At 49.0% G+C, this 14,037-nt stretch overlaps 6 protein-coding genes across 6 annotated transcripts; 2 read left to right on the top strand and 4 right to left on the bottom strand.

Moving 5' to 3' along the window:
- Window positions 1-955: 955 nt before the first annotated feature.
- Window positions 956-3,495, bottom strand: ABOM_005741 (uncharacterized protein; the record flags this gene model as incomplete). The annotated part of the gene is made up of 4 exons (XM_022532870.1): window positions 956-1,353; window positions 1,411-1,591; window positions 2,382-2,998; window positions 3,105-3,495. 4 exons carry the CDS (start codon window positions 3,493-3,495, stop codon window positions 956-958), a joined length of 1,587 nt encoding a protein of 528 aa, XP_022388722.1.
- Window positions 3,496-3,707: 212 nt separating this feature from the next.
- Window positions 3,708-4,329, bottom strand: ABOM_005740 (uncharacterized protein; the record flags this gene model as incomplete). The annotated part of the gene is made up of 3 exons (XM_022532869.1): window positions 3,708-3,843; window positions 3,956-4,038; window positions 4,240-4,329. Coding segments are annotated over 3 exons (309 nt in total), but the record flags the coding sequence as incomplete, so codon positions are not given.
- Window positions 4,330-4,768: 439 nt separating this feature from the next.
- On the bottom strand, window positions 4,769-6,541 carry ABOM_005739 (bifunctional fumarylacetoacetate hydrolase/alpha/beta hydrolase family protein; the record flags this gene model as incomplete). The annotated part of the gene is made up of 1 exon (XM_022532868.1): window positions 4,769-6,541. One exon carries the CDS (start codon window positions 6,539-6,541, stop codon window positions 4,769-4,771), a length of 1,773 nt encoding a protein of 590 aa, XP_022388789.1.
- Window positions 6,542-8,136: 1,595 nt separating this feature from the next.
- Window positions 8,137-9,949, top strand: ABOM_005738 (amidohydrolase; the record flags this gene model as incomplete). The annotated part of the gene is made up of 7 exons (XM_022532867.1): window positions 8,137-8,365; window positions 8,416-8,650; window positions 8,711-8,890; window positions 8,949-9,009; window positions 9,060-9,243; window positions 9,304-9,505; window positions 9,565-9,949. 7 exons carry the CDS (start codon window positions 8,137-8,139, stop codon window positions 9,947-9,949), a joined length of 1,476 nt encoding a protein of 491 aa, XP_022388788.1.
- Window positions 9,950-10,735: 786 nt separating this feature from the next.
- Window positions 10,736-12,538, top strand: ABOM_005737 (fungal specific transcription factor domain-containing protein; the record flags this gene model as incomplete). The annotated part of the gene is made up of 1 exon (XM_022532866.1): window positions 10,736-12,538. The coding sequence occupies one exon, from the start codon at window positions 10,736-10,738 to the stop codon at window positions 12,536-12,538; it is 1,803 nt and encodes a 600-aa protein (XP_022388790.1).
- Window positions 12,539-13,291: 753 nt separating this feature from the next.
- On the bottom strand, window positions 13,292-14,037 carry ABOM_005736 (WW domain protein; the record flags this gene model as incomplete). The annotated part of the gene is made up of 2 exons (XM_022532865.1): window positions 13,292-13,431; window positions 13,512-14,037. Coding segments are annotated over 2 exons (666 nt in total), but the record flags the coding sequence as incomplete, so codon positions are not given.

Raw genomic sequence — 14,037 nt, 5'->3', positions numbered from 1 at the left:
GAAAGGCTATACGGCGGACTAAAAGGCTATTTAAGATAACAGGAGTCACAGAGTTGAGTCCGTCCCCATTGCGTCGGTTAATTTCAATTTGGTGGTCGATGAGTTTCTCGAGAATTTCATGTAGGAGCTCTACCCGATCTCGAAGCCGCACAAAACGCTTCTTAGTACCTATACTATCCGTGCCATCCTCGCTGTATAACACCAGGTTAAGATTTGCCTCATTCACAAGCACCTCCATAGCAGAAGAGGCTGTATGCGGGTTGTTTGCTTCACTCAAGGTTTCGGGTCTGAAAAGGAAGGCGAAATGAAGGTTATCGGTTCTATTGGCCTCGAGAGACACGGAGAAGATGAAGCAGGGCGCTAGTGCCGTTCACTAACCACCCCGCGCTTATCTTCCTCATCCTAAAGAATTACGTATTTCTTGGATATCCAAGAAAGCCTCGCCTTGTAAGAGTCTCGAGGGAAGTAGTAAGGCTTGTCTTTGTTTCCATAGGCTGGACTTTGGTTAGATTTAATTAATTTCCCCTGAGACACAAATATATCTTTCAGTTTACAGCTGTAGCCAGGATCTGGAAGCCATGGCCTTTGTATCACATAGTTTGTGTCTCTTGTCCCTAGAAAGTGTCAATATCGCGTTGTATTTTGTATCTAAGTGAAACAGAGAGATAGGTGAGCAGGAAAAGAGAAAGGAAATCATTCTCCCCAACGCAGCATTTAACATTGGCACACCAACCAAGGATGTGCCGGGTTTCAGACAATTCAGAAAGGCCAACAGACCCTCCGTGTATCTCTTGGCCCTCAAGATATGAAATACGCTCTCCGTTATGTTTGTGGAGTAGGCACCAAATAACTAGATCTCCACACAACTGGGTTGGAACAAGAAGGCCGGAGAATCCTTTGATGAAAACCTTGTTGCCAAAGATATTGATACGTGGAGTTTGGGCTAATCCTGCCATTATGTCGAGTGATACTTCAAAGCCTGTTTCGAGCTGCTGTCGATAGGATATGGGATAGCCTTTACCCTAGCAGGATTTCTGAATAAACGATGCCAGCATTGGCCGTTTAACAATTCCCCACCATCGACGTGGGAGTCGATGATGAAGTTGATGTGACAGTACGGTAGAGAGAGTGATTCTCTGGCTAGATTTGTAGACCCGCGTTCGGTCGTTAGCTTACTGACAACAGGCCTGCAGAGGACGACCCCGGCCTCATAAGGAGATGTGCGAAGGGCCGCACCAAGCCACCCAAGTTGCTCCCCAATCTCCGCGATGCACTCCGCTATTCCCATCACCTCGATTTCAAACACAGCTTTATCCAAGCACGCAGAAATCTGCGTTTTATCCAGCAATATGCCTGTGAATAATCACTAGTGGTGGAATAGTTACTTTGGGTCGCTTCTCTGCTACTTACAGTGGAAGGTACAATTTGGGCCTCCACGGACGACATCTTTTACCAAACGAAGAAGATGAATGCCTGTTGAGGGCCATGTTTGACAGAGATACTGGACAGTGGCCATAGCTTGAGCGTCCTTAATTGACCCCGTAATGGTGATCGCCCGTTCGATCGCGTCATCTGCGCTTTCCGCACACTCCTGCCCGAAAAGAAAAGAATGAGGATCCCAATCCACAATGAACACCATGGAATGTGTATCAGGTGCAATTTTCCTGCTGACGATCTGGGGCTTTGGCAAGTACTCCAATATTGTACGTCGTCATCAACAACCCCCTGAGACAGCTCCCTACGGATTCTCTGCAAAAGCCAGTCGTAGGCTGGCGATCTGGTAATGAACCCCTGATATGCAGCAAATTCCGGAAGGGTATCGAGGTCGTCAAATGGTTGGTCCAATATGTCATCAATATTGTCGCTTTCATTATTGAGAATACCATGCAGCCGCTCACTTAGCATATCAGTCGGATCATCGTTATTAAACGTTGGTACCAGTCATGCATACGATCACCCAGACTCATCTCATTTGAATTATCACCGAGAACTGCAGGCCGGGTATCCTGCTCCTCTCTACACCTGTCCATGAAGCACTGCACTATCTCACTGCAGGGGAGGTCAGCCCTTATGTTTGGTAAGGGTAAGCGACGATAGGTGTGACCTCACCTTCTATGCCTACGTATAAAAACCATAACATCTCGATGGATCTGTGCCGGAGCACTCCACCCTAACTTTGACGAGAACTTTTTTAAAAGTTCAGGAAGCACATTGCATATCTTATCGGCGCTATTATTGTCGAATGGATTGGTGATAACTTTATTATATAAGTCTTCAGCAAAGGAGGGGATATAAATTTCGTTTTTGAAGGTTTCAGGGTGTGAGACCTCTGTGTATATTGAACTAGTTTCAGACATAGTAATGACTTCTGGATGTCTTACGAGATCGTCTGCAATTTCAGTGCCGTGGTATTGGTGTTCACTATTCTCGGAGCTATACGTCTCATTGGCAGGATTCCTAGAGTCTTTGTGCTGTCGCTTCCTCTTAAAGGGGCTACCATAGCTCCTTCTTGGAAGCGAGACATAGCCTGAATCCGTAGCTGCTGTGACAGGTAATGCGTTAGTACCACTGAATGCCAGGTTATTGTTGTCCTCAATATCTAAGCCTATGCACATGTCCTCGGTCTCTTCAGCAAGGAAAGCACTAAACGCCCATGGATCTTTAGTAATGGCCTCTAAGGATGACGCTGACTTTGTCTCTTCAGTGTCCCCTTTCCCATGCGTACTTCCAGAGAGATTGGCTGCCGATGTAGTTAGGTTGGTTGATGGCACATAGTGGTGGGATGCGGGAGAAGTTGGTCTCTGGCTGAACTGGCTCAGCAATCGTGCCACAGGTGTAGCAGCTGCGGTGACTGGGTCAGTGCCTGCCTCCTGTTTTGTCGCGCGCCGGGATATGCCGACTCTAGGAGGCACCATAGGCGGGCCTGCTTCCTGGGAGCGTGTAGCATCCGTTTGCTGTCCCTGTACATTCTCGATGCTACTAATAGATGCGGGCGGATCTAGATTATGTAGAATATAATCTGGATTGCACCGTAGATGCATCATGCTCTGACGCGTTTCATGTTTGTTGCGGAGGGGTTATGGTACGATCTTCGGTTATCGTACTGTTAAGGTCGACTTCAATGTTCTGCGCGCTTTGTGCATTTATACTAGCCTGTCTATGTCTTCTCCATTGACTAAGTGCGTATGAGCGAAAGAAGAATGTCAGAGGATCCATATTCTTGCTTTCAAGATATTTTCTTTGCTCTGGAGTCATATTTCCTAGTTTTTTCTTGATCCTCTCCATATCCTCCTGAGAGGTCTGAGCTTGGAGTTGGTCGGCAATAGAACAGACGTAGTCATAATCTCCAGCTGATAGTGTGCTGAGATCATCTGCCAGCGGTATGCTACTACCGGGTCTCTGTTCTGCTTGTGGCGGCGGCTGCTGCTGCTGATGTCTCGCCGCCTGTTGAGTGGCATCAGTCATCCCCATTGGCATTCGTTGTTGTCCAGGCATTGAAGAAGCTTGTGTGGGATGACCCATCTGTTGAGGAATTGGGGCCTGTCCTTTACTGGTTGTTCCCTTCATATATCCAGGCTGAGCTATTATGCCGCTACTCTGTTGCAACAATGCCGCCTGTCTAGCCCGGATATCTCGAATATGCACTACTTGATCATTGCATTCTTTGTCATAGTGGACCTCAATTTTCTCCTATTAAAAGGAGTCCCCTATTTAAGTAGAAGAACAAAGTGTACCTTCATGTTTGCATCCTGGAAGGCCTTCTGCTCAAAAGTTAGAGCAGCTCGGATGTGGCTCTGTAGGTTGGCATCCGGTTCCGGTTGAATTAAACGAAGGGATGTCAACCTGAAAATGGACGGTTAGTCTGCTCACTGGAGTGAAAAAAAGACACCTTTAATATTGTCGGCCAGGAATGTACTGAAAACGACCGGTCGGCTACAGCACGCAGACCACTTACATTTGATACACATTTGTAACCCGCTCTTTGAAACTAACATCGGCTCTCCAACCGATGGAAGAGCCACCCTGTGACTGCACGGCCTAGACCAGATAGTTCATCACCTGGTCATTGTACTGGTTCTGTTGTTGCGAGGCTGGCATCTGGCCATGCGGCTGAGCTCCGCCAGACATGCCCCCACCGACATTAGATAATTTTACCGGAATCATGTTCGATGAATCCAGATATGATTAAATGTCTTGAGATTGCCTAGCTAAGAAAACCTTCGGGGAGTCGCAGCATACATGAAATGTGAGAATCGAAAGATTATAGAGGGAGCGGGTTCGCGGCAACTGTGGTGTCACTGTTGCTAAAGCTGCCTGCTTCTCGATTATCTACTCATAGCCTTGTGCAGTGAGTTAGTGAACTAACTAATTGATTACTAGTTAATTGACTTACTAGTTAACTAAATGTGGAAATGAGACTAACTGTACCTTGTCACTCTCCTACTAGTTATCAGTTGGCATGTTGGTCTATAGTCCTATGCTTCTACCGGCCCACAACCAGCAGAGACCCAAGAATGGAAACGATTCCTGTTGGCTACAAATATGAGCAATGGATAATATAGCATGTATTCGTTCGAGGATATATGTACCCGAGAGAATGCCCGAATCGTATTTGAGCTTCAATTGTCCAGGGTGCAGCTGAGTGCTAGTTTGTTTGTCTTCGTTTCACATTTATACTCTATCAGAGTTATACAATCCACAAACCATATCTACCACCACAATCAAGTCTCATATGATCGTTCGACAACCAACAAAGTAAACACTACGCCTACTGCAACCTTTCTAGAAAAGTATAAACCGCACCGGAAACCCCCTCAACATCTTCAAACAAATGCCAATGTCCGACAGTCTCCAGCACCTGAACTTCAGAGTTTTTAATACTCTCCCCGTAAGAAAAGCATAAACTCGGTGGACTGATAGCATCATGATCACCCGTGAGGATTAGCGTCGGACAAGTCAAGCTTCGTGTATCTAGTGTCTCCTTGGCAGACTTCGCCAGAGCCGTGCATGCTTTCGCATATCCCTCTGGGTCTTGCCCGAGCAATGATATGCGTGTAGCTGCGACCGCTAATGGATTGCTCTCCCTTGTCTTGGGCGATAATCCCGCGTTCACAACAGCGTCAGCAACCGCCACCATGCCCTGATTGCGGACCAATTCGGCACGCGCAAAGCTTCCAGCACTGCCGGCTTCCGGCAACGGCGATGGGGGTGGTCCCATTAGAATTAGAGAGGAGACTAATTCTGGATTTTCGAGGGCAAGCTTCATGGCAACGAGGCAGCCCATCGAGTGAGCGATGATTGTTGCCGGTTTGCGATCGGGACGAGCGTTGTGGTATACCTCGCGGATGTCGGAGGCGAGTGATGCGATAGTGATTTCGCTGAGCGCGTTGGTTGGGGATAGGCCGTGACCTTCGAGGTCACTTAGGTAAAGAGCATGTGTGGATGATAGTTTCGCGACAAGCGGACTGAAATAGGTTGATGAGCCGCCGAGGCCGTGTATGAAGACGATCGGCGGTCCTTCGGTTTGTCCTTGGACTTGAGTGAAGAGCTCTTTGGTACCAACTTTCACGAGCCCTTCATGGCCTCGAGCCTTTTGGTTGGATACTGGGATTGAGGATTGGGATTTCACGCGCTCAACGGTTGGGTTGATGGTATCGGTGGCTGCCATGTAGTTTGTGAGGGTTCCCAGTCCGGTTACAGAGACTTTCACTTCATCTCCAGCTTGGAGGAATTTCATGGGTCGGAAGCCGAATCCAACACCGTACGGTGTGCCGGTTGCAAGGGTGTCTCCTGGTTGTAGTGTTTGGCCCTGGGATAAGCAGGAGACCAGCGTTGGGATACTGAAGATTAGCTGGTCGAGTGTGGCCTCCTGCCTCTTCTCTCCGTTGACGAAAGTTTGCAATTGGAGATTGGTAGGAAGGTGCTCTTTTGGAACCGCAACGGGCCCAATAGGACAGAATGTGTCTGGAGACTTGCCGATGTAGAATTGTTTATGGTCTCTCTGCTTTTCCCGGGCAGTGAAATCGTTGATGATGGTGTAACCCCAGACATAATCCATTGCTTCGGACTCGGGGATCTTGTGTCCGGCTTTGCCGATGATCACTCCGATCTCGCCTTCATAGTCTGGTGTCTCGGTGAAACCAGTATGAAGGAGGACCTGCTCTCCATGGGCAATGATAGACGTTGCGCGTTTGGTGAAGATCACTGGGAACGTTGGTTGATCGTTCTTATCTGATGAATCAAATCCTGAGGAATTGAACTCTTTCGCATGTTCGACATAGTTCTTCCCGACTGCCAGGATATCCCGGCCAGATATCGGCGGGAGGAGTTTAACTTGAGATAAGGGGATGGAGTCCCCTCTTCCTAGCTGGATATTCTCCTCTCCCGCTTCGATCACTTGGTACAAATCGGAGATTCGAGTGCCGGACAAGAAAACAAGAGGATGAATCTGCTCTGTCGACAGGTCAAGATGGCCAATTCGATGCTGCCCGGAGTTGGGGTCGATGTAAGCGCAGTAATTGGTAGAGGGGGATGTTGCCATGTTGGTTTCATGGACCACTTCGACACAGGATTGTGGTGGTCTTTGAAGAGCACCCGAGTCTACCGGTTCTACCGCAGCTATTTATTCAAAGGCAGGCATGACGGTGAACGACGGAGATCCGCTTTTCCCCGCTGTCACGCCAAATCCCACCAATTAATGCCGCGAGGGTGCGCTATCTCCACATGCCGTCATGGGGGTAAACAGAGGCACTGGGAATAGAGTCATGATTTGCTCCACGAAACTCGAGCACGCGGAGGAGCCAGAATCCGAGAGCTTTTATAAAATGTTTAGCTGAATTCATTATTGAATAGCTGTAGTAGAAGGAGTCTAGCGCGTAAAATGATAGACCCAACCAATGACTCAGGAAGAATTGTCAAAACCAATATGTGGCATCGTATACATTGACAGTAACCAATGTTTCGTGCTTGTTGGAGGATAGCGTAGTTAGTTTTCTTTTCTCTGAAGTTAAGATTATAAGGCAACATATAATTGAAGTCAATTCTCTGGATTCTGGGTATAATGGAATGTATGTACCGGATGATAGTCAGGTAATATGTGCCTCTATCCATGCATCATGTAAACTTCTGAGCAAGTCACCACTAGAGAGCTTCCGAAATATAGAAAAAGACAGCCGAAGAGGATACTACCCGAGAAGATCCACTACCAATCGTCCCCCAAAGTACTCAACCCTACATATCGTGGGGGTTCTTGAAAGCGATGTAAAACCCCGCTCGTCCGTCCGATTCGGAGGGGTCTTCCATAATGTTGCAAATGCTCTCGACCATGGAATCGCCAAAACTGCCACGAGCAGTCCTGGCCGACAAAGCTTTGGATGACATCGACACCACCGGGATGTTCTCGCTGAAACCTGGTGCAATCATACACCACACTATCAATAACAATCCAAACTTGGAGATCGGTTCGGGTTGCGTCCGAGCTTGAGCGCCACCGTTGGTCCACTCGGGACACTATGCTCGGGTCGATATAGGGTAAATCGGAGTCGGATATTGATGATTCTTGGAAAGGAAAATTTTCTCTCGGGAGGAATTGGGGCAATGACGTGGTGACAGGGGCTATGTCTTCTGTGTTGTCGCTATAAGTGCCGATCTTATTGGAGGTTGGCGTTGTACGGGTTGAGTGTCCTTCAACGAAGGTTGTCGCATTGGCACGCTGGTGAAGACCCAACCACCCCATGATTGTGGTGCGAGAATTGGAGGAGTGAAACTTGCTTTGAATGGAACCATTAGTAGCAGCGCGTCTCTGAGGAATGCGTCTACTAACGGCGCCAGAGCCATTGTGAATGATCAACAAGTAACACGCCTGATCGGTGTTTTAGCAGATATGCAGAGCGGAGAAGAGCGGCGTTCAGCGGACAGTCTGCATAAATCAGTAGATGATTATTGGTGCCCGCAGGGATCCATGCCAACCAACAGCTAATAACATTGCGAGGTCAGAAATGTTTACGCTGCAACTTTACCGAGAAGGAATCAGGATGGGATGCTTCTTTCTCTAGTTCGTGGCATGATGCCTGGTATATATAATTTCAACCATGGTCCTAGTTGCTGATTAGACACTACGTGAAAACAGAAGACAATATGGCTGCAGCACAAGTACCATGGACATCACCGGAACATGTATTAGAGGTCTATGAAGGGCCGCCCAGGAACATCGAATGCTTGAATAATCTAAAATTCGATGAGAAGCTCCAACCCAAGCAACACTCCATTGCGGGGACACATCCCGCGTCGAAAATCCTTATCACCGATGTTCAAATTATAGAGGCTACCGGAAAAAGCCCGTATCGTGGGGATGTCCTCATCGTAGGTAGGTATATCCGTAAACTGTATCAAAGATAGGCTCTGACCGGACACCAGGGGAACGATTTGCACACGTGGGCGAAGTGCCGGGAAAAGCAGACTTGCTCAAAAACCCAAGTGTCAGGGTGTTCTATGGGAATGGACGAGCTTTGATACCCGGTCTCGGAGATGCCCACACACATCTGAGCTGGAATGGCGGTGACCTTGGCCGCTTGGGCGAACTAGCAATTGAAGAACACACTCTTTTGACCGCCAGGAGTGCACGTTGCTATCTTGATTCTGGCTACACTATGTACTTTATTCCACACGTGGAGCGTTTCTCTCGGTCATAGATTGCTAACTGTCGCGGTAGGTGTTTTGGGGCAGCGTCAGCCAAGAAACGTCTCGATGTTGTTGTCCGCGATGCGATTAATGTGGGTGACATTCCGGGACCTCGTTACCTCGCGAACAGTCAAGAAATAGCTCGTCGAGATGGGGACCTTGTACCGGGCATCACTGCATATGCCGACGGGCCTGAAGAGATGCGGAAAGTGTACGTGTACTTGCCTGGTTAAAGGAAAGCTTTTGGATTCCTAATTACCTATCTCCAGAGTGCGCGAACACGCTGAATTGGGTGTGGATCAAGTGAAACTGTCCATGTCAGGAGAATCGGTATAGTCTATTGAACAGCATTACCCTCCGTAATACTCATAACCGTCTAGATTACCGAGATTAGAGATGCACAGGACTGCTACTTCTCTAACGAGGAAACGAAGGCATGCGTTGATGAGGCCCACAAGCATGGAATCCGATTATGCGCCCATGCTCGGGCACGCGATTCTGTCAGACAATGCATTGATCATGGAGTGGAGGTTATCTACCATGCGTCGTATATCGATGAGGGATGTGAGTAGCGCATGAAGAGGAAATTGGGCGAAGATATTTCATACTGATTGTCATTTACAGCTATGGATCTGCTGGAGCAAAAGAAAACGCAGCATGTCGTAGCGCCCGGTTTGAACTGGCTGGTGGCAACACTCTACGAAGCGAGTGCGTTTGGATATGCCACGGCAATAGCTGAAAAGGTGGGATACAAGAAGGAACTCGAGGCTGCTATTCGGGCACTTCGAGAGATGCACAGAAGGGGAATTGTCGTGCTACCGGGAGGGTGAGTATTGAGTCTAGTCATTTAGTCCATTCCCATCAACTAATAGTGCAACCGTATAGAGACTATGGTTTTGCCTGGACCCCACATGGCACATACGCTCGAGACCTCGAGCATTTTACGAAGTTTCTTGGGTTTACTGCCCATGAAGCCATTATCGCAGCAACCTATGGTGTCGCAAAACTGTTCATGAGGTCGCATGAGATGGGTCAGATCAAGGCAGGTAACTATGCTGACTGTGTTATCGTCGATGGGGACCCATTGAAGGATATCACGGTACTACAGGACCACAGTAAACTGGATATTATCATCATTAATGGCCGGGTGCATAAAGCGGGTCGGAAGGAACTGCTCGTCCCAAGTAGTTCGGGCATTTATGATATCCAGCAGATCCGCCAGGCGGTCGAAGAGGTTGAGATCAAGGTCCCGATGCAGAAGGCCTATTGATGGCATGTGTTTTACTAGGATGATATTTTGGTGATAGGACCCTATTTATTGCCCTAGGTTCTTATGATGACAATTCGTTGTGCTTCTTCCAGCATGGGTATATTAGCAATACCGACCATGATGAACCTGTAAATCTCTGGGCATGTGTATTTGAACCAGGGCCCATCTTAGTCGTATTTTCGCACCGAGTTCCCATACAATACGCATAGACAGGAGACTATAGCCATTCTCTACGTAACATACTGACTGACATTGAGGTCGTTATTACTGTAAGTGCGGTTAATTTCATGCTACCCCGCACACTAGCAACTGGTAATAATAGGTCAGAGAGCTTGAAGCCCCGAAATTAAACCACTTGGCGGGTCTTCTTCTAATGGCTGCCTTTTTATAGGTGAAGACGCCCTTTTATGGAGTCAAATCCCCTCACCCCGAGACCTTCCACCTTTGATTTTCTCCGGACAAATGCACTTGTGGGCCTTGGCAGCACAAATTTCTTCAGCTTTCTGCTATTCCGGGCCATCCCCTTTCGGATATATCGGCCTAAGAGCTAGTCTTGTCGAGTTCTAGCACACGATCGCTGTAATGACGTCCAAGCGGCTGCCCTTGAGTTGTGAGAATTGTCGGCAACGCAAAATTCGTTGTATTGGGACTGGGCTCTCACCTTGCCAGACATGTTCACGGCGTGGTTATGCATCAAGTTGCCGGTTTAAGCGTCAAACACCCGCGACAAGTGTGAATGCGCAAGGTATACAGCCTCAACATACACTACACCCAGCTCTGGGGCTTATGGGAAATGTTGCCAACTTGGAAGACTTGTTGAAGCAAAATATTGCCTTGACCACCGCATTGTTGAGTCAAAGAGGCGAGAGCCCACTCCCTTCGCCAGTCTCCAGCCCGGAGGTCGCACCCCCCGTACAGCCTTCACTTGAAGAAAAGCCACTTTATAGCGCGGTACCCAGTCAGACGGGGCGCTTGGTCGTGTCCACTTCGAACCATGTGCGCTTTATTCCCTCGCAGGATGTAGGGGACTCTGATCTCCTCGAGGCTATCCAAGAGCCTACGTCTGGCTTTCCTAAGGGATTCCCATTTTTCTCCGAACAATCAAGCTCTGTTTCCGATGAACTTTTGGACATGCTTCCCCCTCTTCTGCATCTTGAAGAACTGAAAGCAACTTTCTTTCGAGTATTCTCACCTCTTTTTCATGTTCTACATGACCCGACATTTCACGCCAAGTACCAAGCCTTCAAAAGGAATCCCAAGTCCACCCCACTGACATTTGTGGGATTGTTATTCGTGATCCTAAGCCTGGCAGTAACCGCACTAGACGATGACCATCCCGTTCTGGCAGATCTGGGCCATGACGCGAGTCACCATGCGAACGTGCGCAGCCTTTCGGCAAAATACCGCTCGGCAGCTATGCGCTGTCTCGCTGCCGATAACTTCATGTTCTGCCATAACCTCTGCACAGTGCAGTGCCTGGTACTCTTGATCTACGCCATGAACCACGCCCAGGAACCGGCGTGGTCATTGCTCGGCACAACACTACATATCGCCGTTGCTATTGGGTGTGCCGTTGATCCAGATCGACTAAATGTAGACCGCATCGAGGCAGAAGAGCGTCGAAGGTGCTGGGCGACACTCCGAATGTTGTATACTATTCAGAACACATGCCTGGGGAACCTCATGCCATTCCGTGTGGAGGCAAATGTGGCTCTTCCAGCTGACATAGAAGATGACGAGTTGATGACGAGCAATCCGAGTCCCCAGGGCGAATCAGTAGACACGCCCCCGACACAAATGACTTATCTTCTATACAAGTTCCGTCTCTACGACCTGGCAGTCGACATCTGCCAGCTCTCTGCGTCATTTGAAGCACACGACCGCGCACGTATAGAGACTCTAGATACAAAACTCTCGCAAGAACAAGAATGTCACCTGGCTCGCTTCAGTACCCAACTGATGCTGAAACCGTACGACCAAGCCCACTTCTACATTCTGGCCATCTATACAAACCATTTAATCCTCTTGCTGCACCGATCGCGGCTAAACGCAACCCATATGGCAGAGGAATGTATCCACCAGAGCCGCGAAAGATGCCTAAAGGCGGCCACAGCAACTTTGTCTAATTTCGAGGCGCTCTGTTCCACGCCCACGCTCAAGTCATATCGATGGTACATGGATGGTCTTGGGTCGTTCTACGCCTTCTTTGCTATAACCACCCTCCTTGTACTGTGGGGAGATCCGCAACTCGAAACGGAGTGTAATCCGCAAACCGTCGTCCTTCTTGTTGGGTGCGTAGATAGAATGAAACGGACTGCGTCTCGGAGTTCCGTTTGTCAAAAAGCAGCCAATGTTCTCGACCCTTTAATCCAGGGTTTGGCGCCTGGAATCGTCACAGACTGCAATGGAAGCGCAGGGTCGATAGGGCTTAGTGAAACCCCGAATCAAGGCTTATGGCCCACATACCCAGGGTTGGAGAGTATGTTCTATGACCTGCCGTGCGAGCAGTGGTTGACTCCATCGGAGTTTGTGTGGGGCGCCGCACAAAACCTCTGGGATCCCTCATCCGGGAGTGTATCGTCGTTATGATCCTTCTGTGCGTTCTGCTTTACACCATGTAACCTTCATCACAAATTAGATATCCTGCTAAACCCGAGAGTATATTTGTAAAAGTAAACATTGTTTTGCGGATGGAGCATCCCAGGAGACCTCCTCTCCTCTTTAGGGTGAGGCGATTGGTAATCTCACATCGACCTGCAGCACTTCCCGTGGCTTAGAGTACCGAATGACTTGGGAAAGAAAGTAGGGAGATATTGGGTGTATTGCTGTTGGTGAGTATTGTATGTCTAACTTCTAGTTCTGGCCATGATGTATGTCGATGCTTATGTAAGGCCAGTCTGCCGTGGTGTCGATTGTGCCTGAGGCACTCTACCTGCTTCGGAGGCAGAGTTGCCCCGCTCCGTTCGGCATCCTCATAACTCATAACTCCGTCTGCCCTACGGTAATTTTTGAGCAAAAAATCTTGAGAAAGCCATATCCGAGCTTCGATCCAGAGGTAGCTTACGCTGTTAGAATTTAGCCCTACAAGGAGATTACGATGACGGATGACATCAGATATCCACCAAAAGGGGGAAAGCCAAGAAAAACTAGTCAGAACCAATCCAAATTAAAGGATGTATTTTTGGAACATTTTACTGCAGGCCAAAAACGAGCAAACAAAAAAAATACCCGAAGACACTAAGGCTAAAACCAAACCGGGCTAGTGCAAAGGACCCATTCTAGAAAAGTCGAAGGGGAAAAAAGACGAAAGAAAATGCCAGCTCATCATCCGAGGCTGCCCCACTACCAGTCATCCACAGGAGGGGAGTAAGAGCGCTCCTCAGGAGGAGGCTCATCGTAGTGGTGGTAAACGTGCTGCTCTATGATCTTGTGCTCGACTTCTTCTTCCTCTTCCTCCTTTTCGGACTCGGAGCTGTCACCACCTGTTTTGTGTTAGCTTTTGTTTCTGAAATATTTCTCTGTCTTGTCTTCTTGGAAGGACTGGGGTAGAATGTAGACATACCAAATTCATGGTTAAGAACAGCTCCGGCAATACCACCAACCGCCAAACCTCCCATGGCTCCCATGAGCATCTTCTTCCTATCACTCTTCTTGCGCTCTTCCTCGGTCTCGCCCTGCTGAGGAGGAGGGTAGTAGCCTCCCTCCTGGGGAGGGGGACCGCCGTAGTAGCCACCGGGGGGAGGGCTAATCGGACCGGAAGGAGGGGGGCTCATGATAGCGGGAGGGCCCCCCATGTCACGCGAGGTATCGCCAAGAGGCTGTTCCCACTGGGAGTTGCCGGTGGCTACCTCAACCCAGAAGGCGCGGCGGGCGTTGGGCTCCCATTCCTGGACCCAACCCATAGGAAGAGGGGGTGGGGGGAATTGAGGAGGACGGGCAGAAGGTGGTGCGGAAGAGTAGGGAGGGCGAGAGTCGAAGGAACGGTCTGATTCGTATGGTGGTCTGTCATAGGGGGGGCGCTGGTCTTGAGGGGGCTGCCCATATGGCGGGCGCTCGTAGGGCGAACGCTCGCCGGGAGGAGCCTGTTC

Source organism: Aspergillus bombycis (assembly GCF_001792695.1).
Source record: "Aspergillus bombycis strain NRRL26010 chromosome Unknown contig00047, whole genome shotgun sequence".
NCBI lineage: Eukaryota > Fungi > Ascomycota > Eurotiomycetes > Eurotiales > Aspergillaceae > Aspergillus > Aspergillus bombycis.
Note: the sequence above shows the minus strand (reverse complement) of the source record. Positions and strands in the feature narration are given on the sequence as shown.